Source organism: Brachyistius frenatus, unplaced genomic scaffold (genome assembly GCF_029030835.1).
Source record: "Brachyistius frenatus isolate BFR_SWC_R1_liver_20210118 unplaced genomic scaffold, ASM2903083v1 Contig_177, whole genome shotgun sequence".
Taxonomy (NCBI): Eukaryota; Metazoa; Chordata; class Actinopteri; family Embiotocidae; genus Brachyistius; species Brachyistius frenatus.
In genome coordinates, this window is record NW_027210776.1 from 80,001 (window position 1) to 107,500 (window position 27,500).

General features: G+C 45.4%; 3 protein-coding genes and 1 long non-coding RNA gene across 9 annotated transcripts in view; 2 read left to right on the plus strand and 2 right to left on the minus strand.

Moving 5' to 3' along the window:
• plekha1b (pleckstrin homology domain containing, family A (phosphoinositide binding specific) member 1b) overlaps positions 1-3,707 on the minus strand; it is a 15,785-nt gene extending 12,078 nt beyond the window's left edge. For 2 of the 5 annotated variants that reach the window (XM_069717590.1, XM_069717589.1), the window contains exons 1-4: positions 3,603-3,706; positions 2,254-2,439; positions 637-693; positions 90-135 (exon numbers count right to left, since the gene is read on the minus strand). In XM_069717590.1, the coding sequence (XP_069573691.1) occupies positions 90-135; positions 637-693; positions 2,254-2,394 (244 nt within the window). In that variant the 5' untranslated portion in view covers positions 2,395-2,439; positions 3,603-3,706. Of the gene's footprint in view, positions 1-89; positions 136-636; positions 694-2,253; positions 2,440-3,602 lie in introns of all 5 variants that reach the window. The other 3 variants (XM_069717592.1, XM_069717591.1, XR_011311797.1) reach the window with 2 other exon arrangements.
• Positions 3,708-4,858: 1,151 nt separating this feature from the next.
• LOC138632230 (uncharacterized) lies at positions 4,859-10,009 on the minus strand. Its single transcript, XR_011311798.1, has 3 exons — positions 9,921-10,009; positions 5,549-6,983; positions 4,859-5,220 (listed from the first exon to the last, which is right to left on the minus strand). It is a non-coding gene; the product is annotated as an uncharacterized lncRNA (long non-coding RNA).
• On the plus strand, positions 7,813-9,683 carry LOC138632223 (nuclear factor 7, brain-like). The gene has a single exon (XM_069717585.1). The coding sequence runs from the start codon at positions 8,019-8,021 to the stop codon at positions 9,414-9,416; it is 1,398 nt and encodes a 465-aa protein (XP_069573686.1). The 5' UTR covers positions 7,813-8,018; the 3' UTR covers positions 9,417-9,683.
• Positions 10,010-10,191: 182 nt separating the features above from the next.
• waplb (WAPL cohesin release factor b) overlaps positions 10,192-27,500 on the plus strand; it is a 25,047-nt gene continuing 7,738 nt past the window's right edge. The window contains exons 1-13 of one of the 2 annotated variants that reach the window (XM_069717573.1): positions 10,192-10,276; positions 11,642-12,150; positions 15,457-16,183; positions 17,587-17,975; positions 18,213-18,337; positions 23,621-23,716; positions 23,881-24,051; positions 24,248-24,384; positions 24,478-24,589; positions 25,111-25,356; positions 25,689-25,800; positions 25,907-26,004; positions 26,665-26,741. In XM_069717573.1, the coding sequence (XP_069573674.1) occupies positions 11,664-12,150; positions 15,457-16,183; positions 17,587-17,975; positions 18,213-18,337; positions 23,621-23,716; positions 23,881-24,051; positions 24,248-24,384; positions 24,478-24,589; positions 25,111-25,356; positions 25,689-25,800; positions 25,907-26,004; positions 26,665-26,741 (2,777 nt within the window). In that variant the 5' untranslated portion in view covers positions 10,192-10,276; positions 11,642-11,663. Of the gene's footprint in view, positions 10,277-10,553; positions 11,430-11,641; positions 12,151-15,456; positions 16,184-17,586; positions 17,976-18,212; positions 18,338-23,620; positions 23,717-23,880; positions 24,052-24,247; positions 24,385-24,477; positions 24,590-25,110; positions 25,357-25,688; positions 25,801-25,906; positions 26,005-26,664; positions 26,742-27,500 lie in introns of those variants that run through there. The other variant, XM_069717574.1, reaches the window with a different exon arrangement.

Below are 27,500 nucleotides of genomic sequence, written 5' to 3' on the forward strand. Positions count from 1 at the left end.
AAAAACACACTACTGTGTAAAAGATGGCAGAAATAAACAGAGGTGAAGTAAAGAGGAGGTGAAGAGGAGGAATATAAAGATGAACTCACCGAAGCAGAACTCTGCCTTCGGACGGAGCTTCGTGGCATCGCTGACCTGAGCGAGAAAATAAAGTGAAACAGCAGAAACGAGAGCTGATTTATCAAGCAGGTGACATTAAAATGAGCCGAATGATCCGACAGCAGCTCCTGTTAGAAACGTCCACATGGACCGACGCGCAACTTTCACAGGATTCATACGACACTGAAACAAACTTTAAAACGTCAGGATTCTCAGGAAGGTTCTGGTCTAGTTGGGTTTTTTACTTTTCTGTGATTTCCAGATGGATTCGTGGACGTTTATCTGCTTTCTGGTTTGGTTTTATCTTTTAATGTCATCTGTAACGATGAGTAAACATAACGAGGTACCACAGGGAACATTTCACCACCATGGAAATACACTCGCTTCATTTATTTATTGTGGAATGGATGATATTTACCAGTCAGCTGTGTGTGTGTGTGTGTGTGTGTGTGTGTGTGTGTGTGTGTGTGTGTGTGTGTGTGTGTGTGTGTGTGTGTGTGTGTGTGTGTGTGTGTGTGTGTGTGTGTGCAGACTTACCTTGGAGATATAGGTGAGTTTGAGAGATCCCACCTTGTCTGTACCTTTAGGCAGATTCTGAAAAGACAAAATAAAAATCACCATTAACTTTATTAACGTTCTTGTTTGTCGTGATTAGAAAAAAGAAGTCATCACAGCAGTTTTACAGTAAAACAAGAACTGGGTTTGTTACTTCACCTCAAAAACAGCTCGTAAAGTCATTGTGGAAATTAACACCTGTAAATTTTAAATGTCTGTTAACGTGTGTCAACATACGGTTGGAAAAAAAAATCCTGTAAATACAAAAGGTCAATATCATCACATTGGGACCGACGTGGAAGATAAATAAATTTTTTAAGTTTCCTCGAACCACCTGCTGCTGCGTTTAAGGGATTCTCCCAGCTGTGGGAAATCTGAGTTTTCCTCAAGGTCAAAGCTCTCTGTTTGGTTTGAGAATTCAACTCGTCACTGGTGTGTTTAAAAAATGTGTGAATTTGTGTTTCAGTGTTTTCCTGTCCTATAAATACGCGACTTCCTCTTCTGAGATTTTTGTCTCTTACCTCAACTGTCAAAGTGTTCACACCTTTCTCTGGTCGTACTGCTGATCTCACTCACGCACTTTTAATTTAACTTCAACAAGTAATAATATTCTTTTAAATCCCGTTACGCAGCCACAGAAACACCTCAGAGTCCAGAGTCTATATATATACATATATATATATATCGTCTTCCTCTGAGCCACAGAGCTCCATTGTTGTGACATTACAATGAACACACACACACACACACACACACACACACACACACACACACACACACACACACACACACACACACACACACACACACACACACACACACACACACACACACACACGCACACAGTAGTTTATGCGTCCCACACGTATATCTGGACCCGACTAGTTTTAAATATCCTGTTAAGACGTTTGTGCAAAAATTGTCATAATTAGTACTTGAATTCTGCACTTAAGGCCACAAATGTGTTTTTCTGAGGTCACTGCGACCTTTGACCTTTGACTGAGTTATCATCTGATCGTGCTATTCTTGCATCATGTGGAGTTTTTGCAGAAGTCCCATCAAAGCGTTTCCCCTTTCTGTCCCCTGACGTCTCTGTGACAGTTTGTCCTCATTAGTGTTTGACTTCTGGAGTTTACCCTTTGTGAGGTCGCAGTGACCTTTGACCTCTGATGGACGACCTGGACGTGTAACGTCTCAGTCCGCAGCCGTCAGCGGTGCAGAACGACACCAGAGTTTTACCTTCACGGTCATCGCCGCTGCTTCGCGAAGCAGGTACGGACATGAAAAATGTGACTTCAACATCAGAGAATGTGGGAGTCAGCAGAAAAGCCTGCATCGACATTCAATCCTCTGATATCATAACTCACAAATGAAACCGTTTCCAGTCGTCCTTAAAAGCAGCGCCTGGAGGGGAAACGCCGTTATGAAGAACTATTTATCTTCACTGCAGAAAAATAAACTTAGTGGATGATGTACATCCCTGAAGCGAGTTTCAAGTCCCAGCGTGCAAAGAAAAGGAAAAAGCGATCTGTTGCTGTGACGTCTTCTGAACTTCAAAGTAAAAGCGCCACATTCATTTGGATCATTACACACACACACCTGTGGGTTGTCCATGTACCACAGCAGGCTGCCCTGCTGCGTGTCCAGGATGAAGTAGCGCCGCAGGAACCGCCCGCTGCTCTCGTTCTCCTCGATGTCCAGGAAGCCGCAGATGCGATTCTGTCGGTCCACGTAAGGCATCGCGACCCCGACCAGCGCCGCCCGCCCTGGGGCATCACAGGGACTCTGCAGGTCCGGGTTCAGACGGCACACGTTAGAGACAGATGAGGGTCACGTGACCCGGTGAACACGTCACTGTTTGTGTCCCAGATGTTTTTAAAGAAAGATTTGAGGAGAAATATGTTAGGCGGGGGTGTGTCTGGTTTGATTGACAGGCCCAGGGTGCAGTCAGGCTTCTGCTGTAGGTGGGCGGGGCATAGCGAGCCCAAACATACAAAAAGAATATCGGTATAATCTTACCATGATAAGGGAACAATTATAAAAGTATGGATGCAAGCCGCTATATTTTGTTGTTGTTTACAAACTTGAGTTTTTGCTGAATATTTGAAGGCAAATTAACGCGATTGTGACGTCATATAAAACTATGACAATTATTTTGTTGTAATTGTGTGTTCTTAAAATATGTGTCAGTATTTTGTGATATCCTCAAGAACATCGTTATCAAAAGTCAACTTCTAAAAAACGAAATGTTTCATATTTTTAGTTAAATTAACTAGAAATGAACAATATTTTACATTGAAATGAAGTAAACAAGAAATTGAGTTGATTCGACTGAACATTTTGCAGTGAACACGGACATACGTGACATTCATTAACACTTATATGTGTAAGAAAGCCAGTTGTGTCAGCTTTATATAAAAGACACATTTAAAGCCTCTGATATGATGTCATCAAACATATCAAAGCCTCCGCTGTGATCAATCACAGGACATTTACAGGAGATTAAACTGTCACCACAGGCACACAATAAAAGATGATATCAGGGAAATATGATGGTGCTGAATAAAACGAGAGCACTCCTCTTCCTCCATGTTAATCACGCTGGATTATCTCATTGACTGACAGCTTCTGTGTATCTGGACTGATGTGACGTCATTAGTTCCCATGTCGGACCCCGCGGGGACTTCAGGTCCGATGTTCCCGCAGGTAAATAAACCCATTAAAACCAGCCATCAGTCTCCAGTTCCTCCCGGTGGACATCAAACTGTTGTCACGGCCTACAAACATCGACCTATTTCCTCTCCCGCCTCCATTAGCCGTCTCCTCGACACTTCGTACTTCTGGATTTCATTTCTTATTGTTTTCCTCTTCGGGAGGAAAATTCGTCCGAGAAACGAGCACATTTGGACCGTGCGGCGGAGAAAGCGGCGGTTTGCGGGTTTACTTACACAGTTCGGCTTCGTCCGGGTCCAGTGTGGCAGCTGTCCGGCACCAGCGTCAAGTCACAGTCGGGAAACGCGAACTGCTTCCGGTTTCTGCTCGGAAAAATAAGAGTGACTACGGTGTTACTTCCGCGTGGACTTCAAAGTAAAATACCTCAACTAAAATAATAACGTAGATGTGAACGATTACCATAAAATGGATTTTGATATATTAGCTAAATGTAAAGCTACAGTTAGCTTAACTGGGGGAAAAAGGGGGAACAGTTAACAGTTATTAACAAAAATATTTTAAGAAATTTACAATTAAAAAATGACAGCCAAGTCCCTGATTGTTTGGCTTTTGACCTCTCACAACAGTGTCATGTGTGGAGACTTGAAGTAGCATTATCTAAGATGGAAAAAAAAGATCAAGACATACAAAAATATATATATTCAATTAGTTATAGCATGTTGGGTTAAATGTTTGCTTTTCTATTTCTATGTAAAGCTCTTATTTTATCACAAACTGTTTTCATAGCTCAAATGTAAATCTTTGCTATTATTTTGAAGGCAGAATTGTATGTGTCACTTCTGGCCGCTGGATGTTGATGCAGGTTTTCAACCAATTCACTGTGTTGAAGTTATTTTTTTTTCCCCTCACTTACTTTGTGAAGCATGTTGGTAAATGCAGTCCTACACAGACAATTATGGTGCAGTTTGAGCCCAGTGATTCCACATTTGCACTGCAGACGTTCACTCTCACTCATACTTGTATATTTGAGGTCTAAAGGTGAAGATCTTGATGTTTACGTGCTGCTAAATAATCTGCAAAGGAAACACACACTTCACTGATTTGAACTGAAACACCCTCAGAGAAGGAAACAGCACCTGGTAAAGTGTTTTAAACAAAACCAGGGGACTTCCCACGGACCATAACTCGCCTTAAGAGAGTGTGTGTTGTTTCTTACTGCCTAAATTAATGTCAATGAGGAGGCATTTCCTTGTGTGTATAGTGCCTCTTTGTGAGGACGGCGAGGAGGAAAGAAACAAAACTAAAAACAGGACAAAGTGGAATAAACAGGCAGCTCCTCCTGATAAGTTCCTCTTCATACAAAGTGTTTCCAGTTTCTGATTGATGAATTAAAATATTTTTTTGATAGGAAAGAGACTCTTGAGAAAGTTTAAACACAGTAATAGGTGGCAGCCTCTTTAATTTAAAGCCAGCAGACAGAAAACGGACCAAACTCACAAGTCGCTGTGGTTTCAAATGACCATCACGGCATTTTATTTCACCTGTAGAGTTTAGTTTTCTTCTTTTTTTTTTTAAAATTTCTAAACAAGAATTGTCTTGAATCAGAAATCTTCTCTTCTACTTGTACTATTTCTGTGTGATGCATTACAAATATATTCTGAACTTGTGGAAAATGAAAGAGGATCTACACATGTTCTGCAAGAAAAAAAAAAAAAAAGATTTTTAAGTTGTGACTAATCCAAACAAAGATCAGGATATAAATGACTTTAGGTAGGTTGGGTAGGTTTATTTCCTTTTCCTGCTCTGACTAAAATTCAGCAGAAGTTTGAACACGAGTGTTTGGAGGCATCCGTCTTATTCAGTCCGTCAGAGAGTCTGAGACATGAAGAGAATCTGGTGAAGAACAAGACGAGGAAGGGAAGAGAAGGATGGAGATTAAACTCTGACATCTAGTGGTGACGGACACAAATCACAACACACGAACTCCTGAAACAGATTCTCTCCTTCGATCAGATAAACTTCTGTCAGTTGTGCAGTAAAAGTACGAAGAGCTTTCTGCTCACAATATTCTCAACCTGCAGCTCCCACTGACGAACAAACTGAAGGAAATCACATGCAGCTCTTTATAAAATATGTTCTCTTTCTCTTTTTGAAACATTTAAAATGTTCTTTTAATGGAAATATTTACATATTCATTGTGATTCATGTTTTATTTTCCCACCTTTAACTGAACCTTCACCAGGACTTGTTCACCGTCACAAGTCTTTCCTAAACCGTCTCCATCATCGTGTGCAGGTACTGAAGAGAAACACTGACAGTAACTGAAAGAAAGATGTTTGCACACTTCACGTATCAAGATTGAGTTTAAGGTACATTAATTCACCGTCCATTGAAATGGGTCTTGATGATTTTCCAATTGTAGCTGGTCGTCGTAGCGACATCTTCAACGCGACACACACTCTCCACCAAACGGAGGAACGTCTGCAGCTCATCGACTGACCGAGTCGTCCTGAGACTAAAGGAAAATAGTAGCTGATTCTCCGATCAATCAGAGATCTGCAGTCACCTTTTATTAATCGGTTCAGTTCGCTTGGAACCCCGACGGAGGTGATACCGATATAGAACCAGGAACCAGCTGCTATTCAGAACTTTTCGCTGATGGAAAAACCCCAAAACTGGCGAGTAGAGTCGACTTGAGCTAAAACGTGTCTTTGCGACGGAAAAGCAGCTTATGAAACGTCCAAATTTCAGTTGAATGCGTCCCACAGATTTTTAGCTCTTAATTGCGCAACAAACCACCGCAGCATCAACCGACTGTCACGATGGGAAGAAACACTCAGTAAAATATCAAAATATTTGGGCTGCCATTGCTACGAGTATTAAAACCACTAATCCTCCGCTGAGCTCTGACCTCTAGTTTTTAATTCAACAGATTTTTGATTCTTTTCCTCTTTTTGCATTCTGTGAATATTCAGCACTCAGCGTCACAATCTGCAGTGAAAGATCTTTTTGTGTGCAGATGATGGTGTTTAATTCTTCACAGTCTGAGTGTTTGGAAGCTTCTCTGAACCATCATCTCTTCAGAAAAATAAATAAATGGGAGTTGATGAGGATGGTAAGTCATTTGGCTTCCCTCCGCTTTGTCTTTGCCAGCGTTGATCCTGTACGGCTGCTATCTGCTGGATGTCAAAGGCCTAATTGTTTTTAAAGAAGACGCTGCCAGCACCGCTGCCAGCCGCCGGGCCGCTTCATTCTCCGAAGCTGCGTGATGCCTGGACGCTCCGGGTGCGTCCGCCGAGCCCTGCCAGCTTCTCAGCAACCAACCACTGCTGGCTCGGGGGAGAAACTGAGATCTGTTCTTTATTGTCAGCGTGCGGAGCCCCCTCCCGGTACAGTAACGTGGGTGATGCTGGCACAGGGACCCCAGCATGCCACTCAGGGACTTCAGCCAGGCTTAGCGCTCCGCAGTAACTCTTGGAGAGATATTTGGTTTTGTTTTTTTTGAAGACGTGAGGCTGGTTGCCAGGATGACCTGAGTGCCCCCGAGGAAACAGACAGCCGCGGCGGGGCGCATGTCAACCGGCGCTGGGATTGTTTCAGGGGTCCTGCGGTGGGCGGACGGCGAGGATGTTGTGTTTCTGAAGTTGACCTTTGACCTTTGGGATAGAAAAATGTCAACATTTTATTTTTTCAGAGTAGATTGTACATGACTTCATACAAAAAAAACACGCTTATGATGATGTTGTGAGAGGATTACTTCAGCAGTCGGAGTCAACACAGGAAAACACAGAAGAACATGAAAGAAAATATTGAACAAAGAAAGTTCCATGCAGTGCTTCAGATAAAAACAGATGAAGGAGAATAAAAACATGGAGTTTAAAAGTATAAAATAAAGATGATAAGAAGAGATATGTGATGTTTTGTCTTTTATCTTGACCCTTTAACAAAGTTTTTAAAAACCTATTTAACATTTGTGGGAAACTGGTCCCTAACTCTTCCACCTTCATCACAGCTGCATATATATTTGTCCTCGTGGAGCGTTCTGTCACTTTAACACACAAATTCTAAATACTGGTTGCAGCGTGGCTGTAAATCAGCGGAGGTGAAAACAGGTTCCTTCTCGGTCCGGACGGCCCAGTTTTACCACTTCGTGTTTTTGTTTGCATTTGTCTGACGACACTTTTAAGACGGGGAAATTGCTGTTGAAGGATCTTGAGGTTACATCATTTTACTTGTTTAAAGTTAAACACACATTCAAATATGGAAAGATCAGGATCAAAATATATAAATCGTTCATATAAACCACTGATTTCTGAGCATTAAATGTGCTCTGTTTTGCCTGTTGAAGAGCAGCGTGTGGATGTTGACTCTTCGTCACTTCCCTGTGAGCAGCACAGGAGCGCTTTGGTTTTCGGTGAGTCGACCTTTACCAGAGCTCCGCCCCCTCTGAGGCTCACCTGAGATGTACCAGGAAACAACAGCTCGTTGCTCCCTGACAGGAAGTGAAAACAGCAGACGGTCAGACCGACAACCAACAAAGAGCGACTTGCAAGGGATCCTGGGATATCTGAAATACCTCCACCGGCAGCTCGCTCCACAAAGTGAGGGAAACTTCCAGGAAGCCGTCTAGAGGAAGGAGCGCCGCCTTCCTCACGCCTGCCTGCTGTGTTTTCAGCTCTGCTCGGAGGAAAATGTCGTCTCCTTGTCCGGAGGAGGATTTGTGCTGCCCCGCCTGCCAGGACATCTTCAACGACCCCGTCCTCCTCTCATGCAGCCACAGCTTCTGCAAAGCCTGCGTGCAGATCTGGTGGAAGGGGAAGGACGTCCAGGAGTGCCCGGTGTGTCGGGCGGCCTGTCGGTGGACCGACCCGCCCAGAAACTTGGCCTTGAAGAACCTGTGTGAGGCCTTTTTACAGGAGAGACGTCTGAGAGCTTCGTCAGGGTCCGTGTCTCTCTGTCGTCTTCACTCTGAGAAGTTCAAACTCTTCTGTCTGGACCACCGGCAGCCAGCGTGTCTCGTCTGTCGAGATGCGAAGACGCACACCGACCACCGGTTCCGACCCATCGATGAGGTCGCACAGGAGCGCAGGGAGGAGCTCCAGAAGTCCCTGAAGCCCGTACGGGACAAGCTGAAGGTTTTCAGCGAAGCCAAAGCGAAGTTTGATCTGACAGCAGAACACATCAAGGCACAGTGTCAGCAGGTGAAAAGGCAGATGAAGGAGCAGTTCAAGAAGTTGCACCTCTTTCTGTGGGAGGAAGAGGAAGACCGGATGGCGGCGCTGAGGGAGGAAGAGGCCCAGAAGAGTCAGGCGATGCAGGAGACGGTGGAGGCTCTGAGCAGAGAGATATCAGCTCTGTCAGACACGGTCAGGTCCACCGAGGAGGAGATGAGAGCCGAGGACGCTTCCTTCCTGAGGAACCACAAGGCTGCGGGGGAGAGAGTCCGGCAGCGCCCCCTGCAGGACGACCCCCAGCTGGGCTCGGGCGCTCTGATAGATGTGGCCAAACACCTGGGCAACCTGGCCTTCAACATCTGGAGCAAGATGAAGGACGTGGTCTCCTACAGCCCGGTGATTCTGGATCCGAACACGGCCAACCCAGAACTCACGCTGTCCGAAGACCTGACCGGCGTGAGGCACGGAAAGACACGCAAGCTCCCAACAAACCCAGAGAGGTTTAAATACTGGGACTCGGCCCTGGGCTCCGGCTTCGACTCGGGGACCCACAGCTGGGACGTGGAGGTCGGAGACAACAAGGACTGGGAGCTGGGGGTGTTGGCAGAGACCGTGTGCAGGCAAGGATTCGTGGGCTCGACGGTGTGGAGCGTCGAGTTCAGCGACGTCGGGTACAGAGCGTACTCCCCTGCAAACAAATACACCGAGCTCGCTGTCGCAGAGAAGGTCCGGAAGGTCCGAGTTCACCTGGACTGGGACGAGGGAAAGCTGTCGTTCTCCGATCCGGACACCAACATGCAAATGCACACGTTCAGGCACACTTTCACCCAGAAGCTGTGCCCTTATCTTTGCACCAGGAATGCACTTCCTCTGAAAATACTGCCTCTGAAAGTCTCTGTAACGCTGCACAGTTAGAGATCAGGATGAATATCATGATGCTTTTTAATATCTGTGCAGGTATACTTTATTTTTTAAGCCTGTTACTCCGTTATAATGATGTTGTTGTTGTGTTTATATTGTAAGTTGAATGTTTATTGTGTAAAAAGTACAGAAGTAATGGATTTCTGTGACGCACAAACAGAATGCTAAAAGAAAATGAATAAAAAACAAAAAAACGTTTTTCCATCAACGTGAGTTTTATGTCGTTTTTATTTTTGTCCCTCCCTGTTTTGAACAGAAGTACCTGAACGCGGCATTCGTAATGATACAAATGTGAAAGCACTTGTAATAAAGGTCGAAATGTTTCACACGAGAAGTTCCGGTTTAATTTAAACAATAAGAGATTTTTGCTGGAAACCTGACACTGAATAATGTGTACATGAAGGGGTCCGGAATAAATACGAACTCTTCAAGTGCCCATTTACAAGCAAATGCGTTCATGGCAGTTAAAATGTCTTTTCCCGCATGTTCGGTAGACACCTTTATTTTGAAGGGTATTTCCTCCAGCTTCCGGTGACGCTGTGCTGTTTGGGGGTCAGCTTGACGCAGCGGGGAGTCCAATGGACGGATTCGTCGCAGCCCGGAGAGACAATCGAGAGCGCTTTGTGTGAAGCCCGGAGCTGATGTCATCAAACGGAGGACGACGCGCGTGTTTTCCCGCCTCTGCTGTTGCTCCTCGCGGGGTTTCTCACGCGCCGATTCGGCGTCAGCGACGACCGGTCGGCCTTGTTTATACCGAGCAGGCGGCCGGAGCAGGCCCGGTCCTCCGCGAGCCTCACGGCCGTTCGGGGGGTCTCGGAGGGTGTTTTGTGCGGATCGGTCCTTCAGCTCACCAAGTAAGTGGAAATACCGACGTGTGTCGGTGGTCGGTAACCGGAGGAAACCGGTCCGCGTGCGGATGTTCTGGTTTGTCGCGCGATGTCCGTTTGTCGTTATTGTTAGCTTCGGAGCTAGCAGCCGCCTCTGTTGGGCTTTTTCTGCTAACGCTAACGGCTAAAACTCGAGCTAATCGGAACTTTCAGGATGTTAACGCGCACATCGCCACGTAACTACACGGATGTCGTGTCTGGGGTGTCACGTCCACCACCTGGCTTCTGTCCACGGTTTATTTCAATTAATGCTCCTGTTAGCATCTTGTCAGTGCTGATAGCATCTATTTAGCACCGTTAGCACGCTGGAAGCTAACGTTAGCCTTGTTTTGTCACACCAGCTGGCTGAGAAGAACTCAATCTGGAAGCTGGAGCATTCATCCGGCTGCACTTCCGCTAAATGAACATGGTTGTAAATGATATTACTTTATGAATAATGAAAATAAATTGATTGCGTTGCCTGTGGTTGTGAGTAAAGCCCGTCTAAAGGCCGATGTGTGATGGAGGAATACTGATGAACTCAGTGGTTCTGGGAGTCTTTCATCATCTCGGGCCCAGTTGTTGGATCGGAATGATCCGGATTGGCTGTCCAGGATCAGGTACTCCATCCATCCTCTGGTTACGGGTTTATCAAAAGCAACATCAGACCGGATCGCCCTGATCCAGATTACAGACTTCTCCAGATGATCAGATCACGATGTGGGCTGCAGCGTAAAACAACACAAACATCCTCCTGAAACTCAGACCCACAACAAATAAACAAACACATAAACATCACCCACAATCACTATAATGACGTTACAGTGACAAATGATTGTGATAAATATATTATTGTTGTTTCATTTTGACATCTGTTTGGAGGATTTATGTTACGGAGACTAAATTAATATTTTACTGCACTGAAAGGCCCAGCAGGCCTCATGTCTACTTCATCTGCTTTATTACTGTAACAGGCAAACAAATCAAGCGTAAAATAGAAATACAAGACAGTAATAATAAGTGATATAAATGTTGTACTGTATGATTGACTTGAAAGATTGTTCCTACAGTCCTCCTTCGGCGGGCAGCTGGATAATCAAAGGGATCCTCATCCTACTCATGAGAATTAACATCACTGAAGGTTTGATCCAAGTGAAAGTCAAGACTGAAATACGATTTATGACTTTTCAACCATCTATTCTCAAGATTTCATCCAAATCTGATGGCTGAAATCTGATCAGGCAGTTTGGAAACTGAAGGCTAAAAATCCCAGAGACTCATGCGTGATGTCCATGAAATGTCTCCCTCCCACATCTTGAAATTCACACGCTTCCTTCTGTCCTCTCGTTTTAGAGAATATGACCCAGATGCAACAATGACGTCCAGATTTGGTAAAACCTACAGCCGCAAGGGAGGAGAGGGCACGTCCAAGTTCGACGAGGTTCTGTCCACCAAGAGAGGCACCCTCAGCACCAAATGGGGTGACACCAAATACAAGGCCAAGGTGGGCTCCAAGCGCGACGGCGCTCCCAAGAATGACTCTGTCCTGGAGGTCTACAAGAGGCCCCGTCCCTGCGGCGACGGCTTCGAGGATCCGTTCGGGTTCGACAGCGACGAGGAGTCCAAACCGGTGTCGTCCCGTAGCGGCAGCAAGTCCTCTCCTGCCAAGCCGGCCTCGGCGGAGCCTCCGCAGGCGGAGAGGCCCGGCGGGTCTCTGGGCGCGGGGAGCCGGTCCACCTTCCCGGGCGGGTCCCACACCGCGGCGTCCGCTCGAGAGGCATCGTGGCTAGGCGGCGACAGGAACCAGTCCAGGGTGTTGGAGGACACCGCTCGCTTCTTCAACAGCAGCACTGCCAGCACAGGTAAACACACTGAATGACACCTGTACGTCTGGGTAGAGGTGGGTTAAACCTGCATATTCATGTATTATTGGTAAATCTGAAAAACAAATTAAGTCTCTTAACTGTATTATCTTTAAAATCCCAGAATTAAAAGTGGTGACATCTACAGCTGTATTAATGTAATCAAAAAGCCCTCCTGAGACCGGGCAGGCTTCGTAACACCCTGCACACATCTGTGGTGTGAAGTCATTCAAACTCCCTTCAGAGGTTTTTTCAATTTTCGGTGTCGGTGATGTCGTTTTAAAAAAAATTTTAGTCCCTTTTTTTTAATCGTCTCTCCTGTCGGCGTCGGCGCTCTCAGCCCGTCTTTCAGCCCCTCAGCTTTCCGTGACTGCTGCTGGCCACCTGCCAGAGACGCGAGCCACTCCAAGTGACTCCGGCAACGAGCCGAGCGCCAGAGAGACGCGTCCGCGGTGTCAGCGCACCGAAAGGATGTCGGAGTGAAGCAGCAGCGTGGCTGCTCGCTTAGGCTGCTGCTGTTGATTCAGGAAACATGAACAAACCCTTGACCAAACAACTCTTCAGATAAAGTATGAAGTCCTGTCGAGCAGTCTGCTGCTGCTGCTCTCATAGTTATATATTCAGGAAAGAATGTGTTCGTTTTTAATCAGAACAGAAAATATAAATCAACAAAGCAGCTGTCAGACGTCACGCTGCCTTTATGAGAATAATATATTTAAAATGGGCCGTAAAACTACAGCTCCTGTCCACAAAGAGCGTGAATGTTATTGAACAGTGAATATATTTAGCAGGCTTCGTTGTAAAGATGAGTTTTGTGTTGGTAAACCTGAAGGTGAAATTGATTTGATCTTGTGTATTTTTGAACTGTGAGTCCAGAGCCGTCTGCTCCTCTTCCTGTCAGCAGCTCTCCAAACTGGTTAGAAACTGTGTAATCAATAAATGGGAAATAGTTGGCTTTATAATTATTATTTTTTTCACAGTGCAGCCACAGCGAAGGTCGGACTCAACAAAAAGAAAATGCAGTTTAACTTCAAACTCCGGAGTCACGCCCAGTTTCAAACTGAGTTTATTAAATTCAACTTGTCAGTGAAGGACTGTGATCCTTAAACAAACCTCTGAGCAGTCGTCAGTACTGTTGAATAACGGACAGGCTGATTAGAAGACGACCTCCTTTTCCAGTATCTCGTCCTGTCGGGAAACTTTCCGTTAGACGCTCTGAGTCGTGCGTCCTCGTCACTGAAGCCTTTTGTCCGAGTCCCATCTGTCCGTCACAGACTCCCACCATCCGTCTGCTGCAGCTCAGCATCCTCTCTGTCCTGTTTCTCCACCGTTCCACAGACTTCATTAAATCCGTCCGGAGATGCTGTCGACTCATTTTCTCTGGTCGTTAATTTATCAGGAACGTGTTCTTCGGAGGCTCCGAACACTCGACCGGAGCCCAAAGAGTCCAACCGTTATTTATAAGATGTTTGGAACCGGGTGGGTGGATGGAAATCAGTGCAGCTTAGTATCATATCCTGTTCATTTTATTATGCAGATAGTTAAATCAGGTTCATATGACATATTGATAATCCCATTTTGCTGCAATAAAAGTGACTGAAAACCTTTTTTTTTTTTTTTTTTTTTTTTTTATCAGATAAGACAAATGCTGGTGGCATCTTTCTTTTGGGACATAATTTTAATTTGTAAGCCGGTGATTTATTCAGAATGTTGAGAACTGTAATAAGATGGTTGGAGGGCCCTTTGTCTCTGGACCTGGTTATAGGTCAGACTCTGGGCTTCGTGGTTCCCTGTTCTGCTTTTTGATGCACAGTTTTCCTTTCAGACTGTCTCGCGCCTCCACACAGGAATGATCCTGATATAAAGCTCTCAAAGCCGGCGACCTGAACTGTCGTCTCTGCACCTTCCTGAGGTGTCGCCTCGCCGGGATCGGTTCATTTGAATCTGCTGGTTTTTAAAGGAAAACACAAAAGGAGAAATAATCAGTCTTATCAAAGAGCTTCGAATCATGATTTAGTATCCTCTCTCTGTGTGTGTGTGTGTGTGTGTGTGTGTGTGTGTGTGTGTGTGTGTGTGTGTGTGTGTGTGTGTTGCACCACGCTGCCATCTGCCCAAGAACAACGGAGTGTTTATTAGTCTCCAGCACATTTAGCAAAAGTGTCAGCAGAGGACATTATTAGAGAAACAAAGTGCGGCCTGTTGGTGTTTGGACTGACATTATAAATCATCTCCAATCCCCCGCTGCAGAGTGTCCTGCTTCTCCTGCTGTGGCCCTCCACATAGATATGAGAGTTAACAACAAGGCCTGAAATGCAGTGCAACAGTTGGTCAGGATGTCACATCTTACAGTTTACATTTCTAACAAAGCCACTTCAAGAAAACCTGGCAGACAGCGCCGGACGTACGGCATCTAGACGTTTGGTATCAGCTTTTGGTTGGAAGCTGCAGACGCTCTGCAGCAGAAACGGGGATTTCCTCTTGTTTTTTTATTTTTCAATTCTCCATTTAAGATATGAAATGTTCTACTTTCCAAACCGAAACCACAGCAGCACCTGTTCTTTGATGTCACACTGTAAAGCTACTTCCTGTCTTTGCGCCGAGTCGTGAGTCCAGCTCAGACTCCTTTTAGTTATCTGTCATGACGTGTGTGTGTGTGGGATGTGTGTGTGTGTGTGTGTGTGTGTGTGTGTGTGTGTGTGTGTGTGTGTGTGTGTGTGTGTGTGTGTGTGTATATGTGTGTATATGTGTGTGGGATGTGTGTGTGTGTGTGTGTGGCCTGTTTTCAGGATGTAAAGGTGCTTTATGAAATGGTGCAATCGTTTGCTGCTGAGCCGTCTGTGAAGTTGAGCAATAATCCAAACTGGGAGCTCGGTTTTGTTTCAGTGATGCACCAGAAAAAAAAAAATCCTCACCTTGGACCAGATGTTTTTTACAGCTTTCAATTCGCAGGTTTTTTTCTGTTACTTTATTTTCCTGGTTTAATAACAATTCTGTGACCTGAATACAGAATCAGAGCTTTACGTTGACATTATTACAGAGAGAATCAGTAGAGAAAGTTATTCATCGAAAATCTTCTGCTTGAAGCTTCTCGAATGTGATTTAACATTTGTTTAATTCTTCTGGTTTGTGGAGTCTTGATCGGACAAAATGTGCGACGGGAGTTTTTCCCAACTTTTTTTTTTTAGCATTTCATCGACCAAACTATTGATAAACTATAATAATAATAATGATGATATGACCAACACATACAGACCTGTGATGTCACCGGTTTATTTCAGCGAACTGATTCTGATTCTGCGTCCACAGGAAAGTCCAAGCAGAGCTCGTCGTCCTTGGAGAACCAGCACAGCTACTCGTGGTACCAAAACGCCTCCGAGAGCGACAGGAAGCCGCTGGCGCAGACCACCACCCTGAAGACGGGGTCCAAGGCCGAGTCCACCTACGACTCCTGGGACGTTATCATGGGTCTCCGCCCGCCTTCACCCACCCAGGAACCACGCAACCCCGCCCCCACACTTTCATGGGCCTCGACGGGCGCCTGCGACCCGGTGCAGACCCGGCGCGAGAAGCCCCTCCCCCCTCCGCGACTCCAGAGCCCCAGCAAGGACCTCCGGGGCGACTCTGACCTCGTAGAGATGTCGGATTACTCCCAGACATCCACCTCCTCTTCACTTGAAAGAAACTCGAACTGTCGGACATACAGGAGGCCGAGCAAGCAGAGCTCCGGCAGAGCCTCGGACTCCGGCGGAGTCACCGGCGCCGTGTTCGGCTCAGATCCTCCCAAACCCACATCCGACAGCAGTAATAAAACCACAAGTGGCGGCGGGGGGAGTCGGAGCCGGACGAGGGACTACACGGTGCTGCACCCCTCCTCCATGTCCATGTGTAACGTCACCATACAGGAGCGAGGGGTGGAGGAGTTCAGCCCCGACGCAGCGCCCTCTAGCGGCAGCAGCAGCACCGGGTCAGGCAGTACGACGCAGATCGGAGAGGCGGGATGGCAGCGGAAGAAAACCGAACAGCAAAACACAAGGTAGGATAGCAGAGACACCGAAACAAACACGGAGGGCACCGTAACCGTACTCTTTATATTTAAAGATCGTCAGTTTGATAAACATCTTTTCAGTAAAAATTCTGCAGCTTTTTTTTTTTTTTTTTACTTAAGTTTTTTAAAGCGAACATGAATGTGAATTGGGAAGACTACATCTGTTGATGAAGATCATTTTACATGATTGAAAGCTCCAGTAAACTCACTGAATCAGGGGTCTTGACTATATGTCAGTTTGTTATTGTTCACATAAAAGAAGCTTATTCAGCTGGTTTGGGTGGAGCTCAGCTATGTAAGTAAATGTTCATTTTGTCAGTAAATTACGGGACTCTAACATGTTTATTCTGTTGAATGAAAGAGATTTAATTATTGATTACGACTACAAAAATCACCAAACACCAAAACGTTCATTCATTTATTAATAATCCTGATTTTCTTTTCATTTTTTGGGCTCAAAAATCAAAATTCAACTCTGTTTACACGTTACGTGACCGAAACGGAGCAGAAAGAATAAATTTAATTTCAGTTTTTAACAACCAATGAAGAATCAAGAGCCAATCACAATATTGCTCCTTCAGTCAAGGAAATAATCCCATTTTAATTGGACTGATTCTGTTTAGTATAAACAGAACGTCTCTTTTCTCCACTGGAGGTTTCAAAAGATACCAAACATGCCGGGTAATTTCCATTAAATTTGTCTAAAATGATGCTCAAAACACTCAGAATATTTCACTTTACTGGAATAAAAAAACAAGTTTTTGGTTTGAATATTTCAACCAGAAGGAACATGGATAAAGTACGCGAGGCTGTTTCACTGCGTAGATGTGAACCACCCAGAAGCTGAGGGGCGACTCTAATGATCATGTGGATTATTAAAGCACATTTCCTCCCTGTCTGTGTGAGGGAGTCTGAATGACCCAGTATCACTTCCAGCTCCTTCCTGAAACATTTCACTGAGAGATTTGATAAAAACAAATCCGTAAATATGTATATCACGAGTCTGCTTTTCATTTCACGATGTTTCCATCCTGTCTGTGTGTCCGTCTGTCATCAGGATCCCTGCACTTTAATTCTCCCTTCATTTTCCTCTGACTGTGTCTAATGCTGCAAGAAACAACATTTTTTAATTAAGTCTGCTTTCATTACCGGGGCTGAGAATAATGGATTAGTTTCTCCACCCAGCTCTCGTCTGGTGGAAGTATTAATTCGAACGGGGCAGTTTGCCGTTTTGTGTCCGTTAATCTCTGACGTTTTAACCTGAAGCCTGAAAAACACACCCGAGCTCTTGTTTTTCACTACAATCATTCTCCAGCTAACAAAGTTGGACTTTTCCCGACTGCACGGTGTTAACGGTGTTCTTCTTGCCGCGTGCCCGTTCCTCTCTGCAGGTTCAGACCGACCCAGACCAAGTCCAAGAAGGACAGTAAGATGGACCTGTTTGGTTTCGAGGACGCGGATCACCACCAGGACGAGAACAGCAGCGACAGCGCGGACGGACGCTCCACGTACAAAATCAAATACTTCGGCTTCGACGACATGACCGACAGCGACGGCGCAGAGGAGGAGGAGGAGGAACACTACTCCAAAGTGAGGCGGAGGGCCAAGATGGCCGCCATCGCCAACGTAACGCCGGAGGTCACCGAGGAGGAAACGCCAACTGAGGACCCGCCCGATCCGTTCGAGAGGTTTGAGAGGATGGAGAGTCGGGAGGTCTGGGAGAAACCCACGGTGAAGGAGAGCAAGAAGAACTCCGAGAGGCCGAGCAGGCTGAGGACAGGTCAATACACACACACACACACACACACACACACACACACACACACACACACACACACACACACACACACACACACACACACACACACACACACACACACACACACACACACACACACACACACACACACACACACACACTCCCACCTGTAATGCCTTCCCAGAACAGTCCTTTAAAACAGGCTCTCTGAGTCCTGGCTGTCTGTAACGTCTCGCTGACGCGGACCTCTTCCTGCAGATGTCCTGGACATGTCGGAGGACGGGCTCCGCGTGTTGGCCAGCGGTCCCAGGAGGCTGCCTCAGGGCAAAGCATCTGAGAAGAACCCAGACACCCTCCGGAGGATCTTCAGTGCACAGAAGAAGGTCAGACATGTCACATGCTCCTATGTGGGGGGTTTATTCATCAGCGCGCTAATGTCACTCCCTACCACACACACACACACACACACACACACACACACACACACACACACACACACACACACACACACACAGAGATCTCCCTCTATTGATCTCATAAGAGGGCCTTTTTAGATCAGAGATGGATCGATGCTGTCCAGCAGCAGGGAGAGTAACTCATATTTACTGTGGATGAAATCTCGTCTCGTACTCGCTGCACTTAAAGAACTTCCATCAGGTGAAAAACAAAACAACCTGCAGTGATGACTCGGTCCGGTTCTGCTGCAGGAGTGTTGTTAATGAGACTTCGCTGCAGAAGGTTTCTTAATGAGCTCTGCACAGCCTCCACTTCATTACAGCTGCTTGTTCCTCGTGTTCTCTTTGGCTCGCAGGCCTTTTAACGTTGTTAGAAAAAAGCGATGTGTGATTAGTTGTAATTAGCACAACTAATTTCTGCAGTCAGATTCGTTTTATCAAAGCGGGTCAGATAAGCTGGAGTGGAGTCGTTTTGTCTTTTGGTGTTTACAACACAGTTCGTATTTTATTTATATTTCTCTCCACTGCACTGGTTCGTGTTATATGAGCTCTGATACCATTGTTCAGGGTTCCTATTGGACGATTTCTGGAATATCACAGAGTTTTGTGGATAATGTGGACATTTTTTTTTCTTCTCTCGGTTCAACCTCTAGTGGCGCTCGGTGGTATTGCATCTTAAGGCACTTTTGCATTGGCCTCATTTTTCCAACCCAGAAGATTCGCCTACTTTTATAGTCATGTTGATCCCGACATTAGTAACACCACACAGACGTTTCCTCTTGTCTTGGGCGTACTTTTATTTATACCTTCAGTCCAGTTTCTGCTCCGCTGGTCTTGAGTAGCTCCTCTATCGGGGACGGTTTCCGTCTCTCTGCTTCTCTGCTCTGAAGCGGCTGCAGAGTCACATAACTTCATGTTTTGACTTTTCTCTCAGCACCAAAGTGTGAAGTTAATTTCTTCTGGAGCAGCAGTGAGTGTTAGCAGACCCGGAGCAGCGTAATAATGTTGTTAATGTACTCTCAGTCTCCCTTGTTCTCCAGGCTTCATGCCTCCACTCCCTCTCAGCTGAATAATGTGCTCTCCTCTCCATCTCCATCACTTTCTCTTGACCACTCTGTCTCCTCCTCCTCCCCCCTCTGTGTTTTAATATACTTTTCCTTCCCCCATCACGGCACCTCGCAGCCTTCACTCCATCTCCAATTAACATAACTGAGAGTCGGAGCCGAGTTGAGCTCATTATAAAAACAATAGCCCTCGGAAAGCGCTCCGATAAAGTGTCCGTGTGGCGTCGGCGCCGCCCGAGCGCCGTTCAGCCGAGGACACCGGCAGATATTAGACGGCAGCGTTATGGCAGACAGACTCATCCATATTCAGGAGAGGCTGCACCAGAATAGTTCAGTACCAGAATAGTTTACTAGTTCACTTCTGAAGAATAAGAGAGTAATAACATCCCACTGAGGACGGACACGTCAAATTAACGTCTGAACAATCCCACAGCGTCCACAGAGGAGCCAGAAGAACGGCTACACCTCCCAGAGATGAATCAAACTTTATGCTGCTGTGATTTGAATGTCTCCCTGATGACGTATGTTTGCTGGGATTGGACAGATTTCACCGCCAGCTTCTGGTGTTTCACAGTTTTTTTTAAAGTCAGTGTTTTGGACAGAAACAGTGAAATGATGCACTTGCAAGAGTTGCATTGAAATATGTTGTTGGTGGATTGTTAAATCAGACCTGCGTCTCTTTTAGTGAGCAGTTAATTAAACATTTTCAGAGGTTTTTCCTACATGCTCCATTGCCTGTGAAATATTATTTACACGTGTTAAATTTGGGAGACTTTATTGGTCTAAATCTGGGTTTACCTTCCCCACACTGGATCCTACACTTCCCATGATGCAGCTTGTTTGAGTCTCTTGTCTCATCTTTTATATTTCTGTAAAACCAGCAGCTCATCAGAAAAGAATATTTATTGAAAATGAATAATGTATTCATGTATTGGATAGATAAGCAGTAGCTGCTGTGACCTTTGACCCGTCCTATGAAGTCCAAACATTTCATCTGATCCAAACTCTTTACACGTTCCTCAGAGTCACTTTGGCAACCGAGCAGCGGTTTGCAGTTAATACACACCCCGCTACTCTTTTTTTGTTGTTTTGTCTTGTTTTTGGGGGCCGTGCTCGCCCACTTTCCTCCCCCCGCTCTCATCTCTCTCCCATGCTGCTTAGCGGCAGGTGGGCGGGGCGGGGCAGGGTAGGTGTCCGTCTGTGTCATTCAGATTACTGGAGGAGGCTTTAATTTGGTGTGTTGATGTTCCAGCACAGCCAAGCTCATCCCCAAACTCCCCTTTTGTCTCTGCTTATTAACCCTGTGGTGCCACACACACACACACACACACACACACACACACACACACACACACACACACACACACACACACACACACACACACACACACACACACACACACACACACACACACACACACACACACACACACGGCCAGCTCTCTCTCCATCCCTCCCTCGTGCCCTCTTTTGTTTTTCATCATGAATGCCCCGGCAACCACCAACCACAGGTTTGGCAGAAATTTACAAAGAGGACAGGAGACGAGCCAAAGACCAGGGTGGATGGGTGTGTGTGTGTGTGTTTGTGTTTGTGTTTGTTTTTCAGTGTGTGTGTTTGTTTTTAAATGTGTGTGTGTGTCCTGCTGTTTGATCAGTGCTGGCGGACTCTCAGCAGTTTAATGTGCATCCAGTTGTCCTGTTTGTCTTCCTCATGTCACCTCATTCGGCCTCCTCTCTTCTATCTACATTTACTCGTGTTTTTTTTACTCCTCAATCTTCTGGAGTTCAACAAACTCCTCGGTACACAGGAGTGTCATGTAAAATCATAAAAACAAAGTAGTCTTCTTGTTTCGGGGAGTATTTTTTAAAGCATCAGTGGTTTGCGTGGAGCTGAAACAAGCTTCAGTCCAGAGACACTCAAAGTGCAAAACTACAGATTAAACAGGAAGTTTTATTTCTGCCAAATAACATTTGATGTGGTTTGATTTGAGAATAAAATCTGGATCAAATGACTGATTTTTCAGTATTGTTTCACTAATGTTAATCTGTTTTAAGAAAATCTGTAATAATACAAACTACAAATATTATTTAACAAATCTGAGGAAACGTTGGATTAAAGGAAGTCTGGAGTTGATTCTGATAAAATCCAGATTTAAAACATCTTTTTGGTTTTGTCTGTGACAGAATCACTCAAACTATTATCTGACAAAATCTCCTCAATTTCTGCAGGTTTCAGTTGGTCAGTTTCCAAAAGTCTTCCACTGAAATATACAAAATACACAACTATTAACTCAGAAGCCGAGTATATCACTCAGTCTGTCCAGGATTTCACTGAAAATCTGTTTTTGGGATGAAAAATATCTCATTTTGCTGTGATTTTTCTCTGACAGTAGGATGACATTTCTGGGGTTTTGTTGTTCTGTTTGTGAAATTGCAAATATGTCTGTGTCCTCTGTAATTACCCCCCTATGATGATAAGCAGACGGCTCATCACAAAGAACAGACAGTCTGTAATATAGAACACAAAGACACCTGCTGTCAAAATGAGAGCTTTAGATGCTGGTTAAATCCCATTCATTCAACACTAAAACAAAGTGCAGTCTCTTCCAGCTGGAAGTGTTTAAACTTGTTTAAACTTGTATATGTATGTGTATATATACATATATATATAAGCTATGACAGTCGTGACATAAACCCATCCACTTCCTGTTTTGCCCTTTGTTTGCGGTTGATTTTGATGACGAGAGATTGAAGTGTCTTGCTTGAGTTATTTTTTTTTGACAAAGTAAGTTTTCTTTTGAAAGACTTCAGCAGAGCTGAACACGTAAATATTGTGGAGATTTATTGGATTCGCATTAATTGTTAATTATATGAGTGATCTGATAGTGAACTCTTGATTGGTTAGGTTAGGTAGTTACTTTATTAATCCCAGAGGGGAAATTTTTTCGCTACAGCAGCATACAGAAGCGATAAGATAATAATAGAATAACAGAAAGCAATAAAATAGCAGTAAAATAGCAGTAAAAAAATATAAATATAAAATATAAAATGCGCAGTATATACACAGTACAGTATATATATATATATATATATATATATATTATATACAAACAACCAAGAACACAGTCAACAGTGTTATTGTACTGTGATGGATTTTGCCAGAGGTGAGTTATTGTACAGTCTTATTGCGGTCGGCAGGAATGATCTCCTGTATCTGGAATGATCTCCTGTATCTGGAATGATCTCCTGTATCTGGAATGATCTCCTGTATCAGGAATGATCTCCTGTATCTGGAATGATCTCCTGTATCTGGAATGATCTCCTGTATCTGGAATGATCTCCTGTATCAGGAATGATCTCCTGTATCTGGAATGATCTCCTGTATCAGGAATGATCTCCTGTATCTGGAATGATCTCCTGTATCTGGAATGATCTCCTGTATCAGGAATGATCTCCTGTATCTGGAATGATCTGCTGTATCTGGAATGATCTCCTGTATCTGGAATGATCTCCTGTATCTGGAATGATCTCCTGTATCAGGAATGATCTCCTGTATCAGGAATGATCTCCTGTATCTGGAATGATCTCCTGTATCTGGAATGATCTCCTGTATCTGGAATGATCTCCTGTATCTGGAATGATCTCCTGTATCAGGAATGATCTCCTGTATCTGGAATGATCTCCTGTATCAGGAATGATCTCCTGTATCTGGAATGATCTCCTGTATCAGGAATGATCTCCTGTATCAGGAATGATCTCCTGTATCAGGAATGATCTCCTGGATCAGGAATGATCTCCTGTATCTGGAATGATCTCCTGTATCAGGAATGATCTCCTGGATCTGGAATGATCTCCTGTATCTGGAATGATCTCCTGTATCAGGAATGATCTCCTGTATCTGGAATGATCTCCTGGATCAGGAATGATCTCCTGTATCAGGAATGATCTCCTGTATCTGTCCTTGTGACAGCGGAGCTGGAGGAGTCTTTTAGAGAAAGTGCTCCTCTGTCCCTGCAGCAGGTGGAGAGGGTGGACAGGATTATCCAATATGGATAATAATGGAACGTAGTGTTTTCTCCGGAGATATTTGTACGTCTGCTTCCAGCTTCAGAAACGTTCATGTTTTTTGTGTGTGTTCTTCCTCCAGTCTCCCACCAAAGCAGTGTACAACGCCCGGCACTGGACGCTGGAGAGTGAAGAGGAGCCCCCTCCATCTTTCTTCTCACGAGCCCAGGCAGCTCCTGTAAGTGTATATATAGAGAGACACACACACACACACACACACACACACACACACACACACACACACACACACACACACACACACACACACACACACACACACACACACACACACACACACACACACACCCCCGTCCCACCTCCAACCGTCCTCCTTGTTGCCAGGCGTCGGTCTCAGCCGGAGGACCCAGTAAGGAGCCCTCCGACTCCAAGAAGGACGACGGTGTTTTCAAGGCTCCGCCTCCTCCTCCCAAGGTCACCAAGTGCGTCACCCTCCCCACGGATCTCTACCAGGACACGGTCACCGCGCTCAAGTGTCGCAAAGAACACAAGGAGGTGAGCGACGCGCTTCCTCTCGTCCTGAATCTCATGTTTTATTCATTTTCATCCGTGCAGGTATTTAGTTCAGCGTGGATTCAGACTGTGTTGTTTGTGTGTGTGTGTGTGTGTGTGTGTGTGTGTGTGTGTGTGTGTGTGTGTGTGTGTGTGTGTGTGTGTGTGTGTGTGTCTCTCTCTCTCTCTCTCTCTCCAGCTGTACACGGTCGTCCAGCACGTGAAGCACTTCAACGACGTGGTGGAGTTTGGAGAAAACCAGGAGTTCACCGATGACTTCGAGTACCTGGCGACCGGTCTGAAGAGCGGACAGCCTCTCAACACGCGATGCCTTAGGTAAGAAGCCCACCCCCGTTTACCCATCATGCACCTGTTGCCACTTCAGCCTGCGAGATGACGGTGTGTCACGATGACGGTGTGTCTCTGCAGTGTGATCAGCCTGGCGACGCGCTGCGCCATGCCCAGCTTCAGGATGCACCTGCGGGCCCGAGGGAAGGTGGCTCAGGTGTTCAAGACGCTCAACGACGCCCCGCAGCACCCGGTGGGGATCGGTGCCACACACACACACACACACACACACACACACACACACACACACACACACACACACACACACACACACACACACACACACACACACACACACACACACACACACACACACACACACCAGCTCCACATGGAAGAAACAGCATCAAATAACGTCTGGCTGATAAAAATCTACGACAGAAAAGCTGAAGATGTAGAGTTTGTAAAACTACATTGGATCTATCAAATATGGGAAAGGGAGCCTTTCATTGCCACGGCAACAGTAACAAACATGCTGGCTTCTTTAATGTTCCCTTTTGAAATATTTTTTTTTTTACACAGGACTGTTTTTTTCTTTTTAAATTAAGGAAATGTGAACAGACTGGAGGCAGATTAGTCTGCAGGAAGCTGAGATACACAGTTCCAGTATTTAAGTTGTTTAGGTCAAAGATTTGTGATACTTGAGGAGGAATAATAAAATCTCCTGACTGGTGGTGACAGTAATGTGAGCGTGAAGGTTTGTCGTCTCTGCAGAACCTGGCTCTGTGCACGGCGTCTCTGATGTACATCCTGAGCAGAGACCGGCTCAACATGGACCTGGACCGGTCCTGCCTGGACCTCATGATCCGCCTGCTGGAACTGGACCAGGACCAAGGGGGCGGGGCCGTGCCGGACCCTACGGCCCAGTTCAGCGCCAGAGAGATCGCCAAGATGAAGGAGAAGATCCGGAAGCTGTGCGACACGGTGCACAACAAGCACCTGGACCTGCAGAACATCACGGTACGCAAACACTGCAGTCGTTAATATTTCATGTGTTCCTGCAGAGCCGGGTTTATTTTGAGCGTGGAAAAGACTCCGAACATCATTCAGGCTGTTGTACTGTTCCACTGAAACCGGCTCTCCGGTCCAGGTGACTCACCGCCTCCCACACGTGTCAGGATATTTCTAGCAGCTCCTCTTGTAGCTGAGATCTGAGATGCTGTGATCCAAACCGGCAACAATCAACACAAAGTCCTGCAACCACAGGAAACCTCCCACAATGCATCGCTGCATAAACCCGAACATGTAAGGAGATGTTTTTAAAGTTTTAAAGTGACTCCTTCTCTCTGCAGACAGGGCATTTAGCCATGGAGACGTTGCTGTCGCTGACGTCGAAGCGAGCAGGAGACTGGTTCAAAGAGGAGCTGAGGTTACTGGGCGGACTGGACCACATCGTAGATAAAGGTTCAGCATGCTGTCATAACTCAAAGGGATAAAAAAACAAACCTGGTGACGCTCATGGTTTCTGATTCTTTTCTCTCCCCGTTTGTTTGTGTTTCCGTCTCCTCAGTGAAGGAATGTGTCAATAACTTGAACCGGGAGGACGAGAAGGAGAAGCTGGTGTCGTCCATGTGGGGAGCTGAGAGGTGTTTACGGGTGCTGGAGAGTGTAAGTGCATCGAAGAAGTTGAACTCGAACAGGGTTTCATAATGTGTGCCTCAGTTCAGTCAACTACATCCTGTTAAAGTCCGACAGGAAAACAAGCAGCAAACGATCAGTAAGTTCTGAACGCAGCACGGTGATGTGACCACTGGTCAGCCAGGTGTTCCTGAGCCCATGCAGTGATTTCTACTACAGGATCAGTGTTCACGTACCAGTGGTCAAAAAAAGGTGCTGATGTTGATCAGGAGACGACACTGAATACTTCCTCATGGAGGTTGTATCTTCCTGCTGCTCCGTGCAGTTCGGTTTGACCCTGTGGTTCAGATCTTCTGTGTTCACTGGGAGACTTACCGATGGTTTTTTAGTTTTTAAATCCTGTACACAAAGAGAGAATTAAATGTTGTGAGTGTGAAATGAATCGTGTTGAAAATCGTGTTAAAGTTTTAGATTTATGACTTGTTCCTTCGGGGCTGCTCTGATACGGTTGATTAAATAATAACAGACCATAAACCACCACATGCTAAAACTTCCTGCTGTTTTGGCCCCAACATGATAAAATCTCTTCATCAGGAGTCCATTAAAACTTTTATTCCCCAAATTTCTCCCTGAAATATTGTCTGCCCTCGGACAGACAGCTCGTATCTCACTGTGTGTCTGAACGTTCAGGTGACGGTCCACAACCCGGAGAACCAGAGCTACCTCATCGCCTACAAAGACTCCTCGCTCATCATCTCGTCTGCAAAGTGAGTAAACGTCCTGACCTCCGACGTGTCGGATATGAAACTACAGTTCATCTGATCGGTTTGAACGTATTAAAACAGCAGAAATTCTTTTCGTTGTTTCTAATGAAATTGGACAGACGGGCGGATTGGTTTCCTCCGACTCTGCTGTGTGGACCTTGTGTCTGACTCAGAGGGCCTTGTGGGTATTATGCGAGTCATTATCGAGGGTTTTGTTACTCCATTTCCTGGTTGTGACATCCTGTCAGTCATAGTTGTGACCTCTGACCTCGGCCCCCATCGTTGACAGAACACCAGCAGAGAGAGAAGTCGACCGGGGAAATGACCTGATCTTCGCTCTCACTTTGTTTTTCATGTTTTTACTCCAGGTGTTAAAATGTGATCTTTCATTATGAACCTGAACTGATGTGTTAATAAAACACTTTCATGACTTTCCACAAACAAATTAGGTTAAAGTTTTACATTTTGTCAGCCCACTTTGTCAAAATAGTAAGAAATACATTGATAAATATTATTAAAACAAACACACGCACACACACACACACACACACACACACACACACACACACACACACACACACACACACACACACACACACACACACACACACACACACACACACACACACACACACACACACACACACACACACACACACACACACACACACACACACACACACACACACATACATACCTAACTGTCAACACCTTGTAACTGAATTTTAGCTCAAAATAATACTCATTTACCTCCTCCTCCTC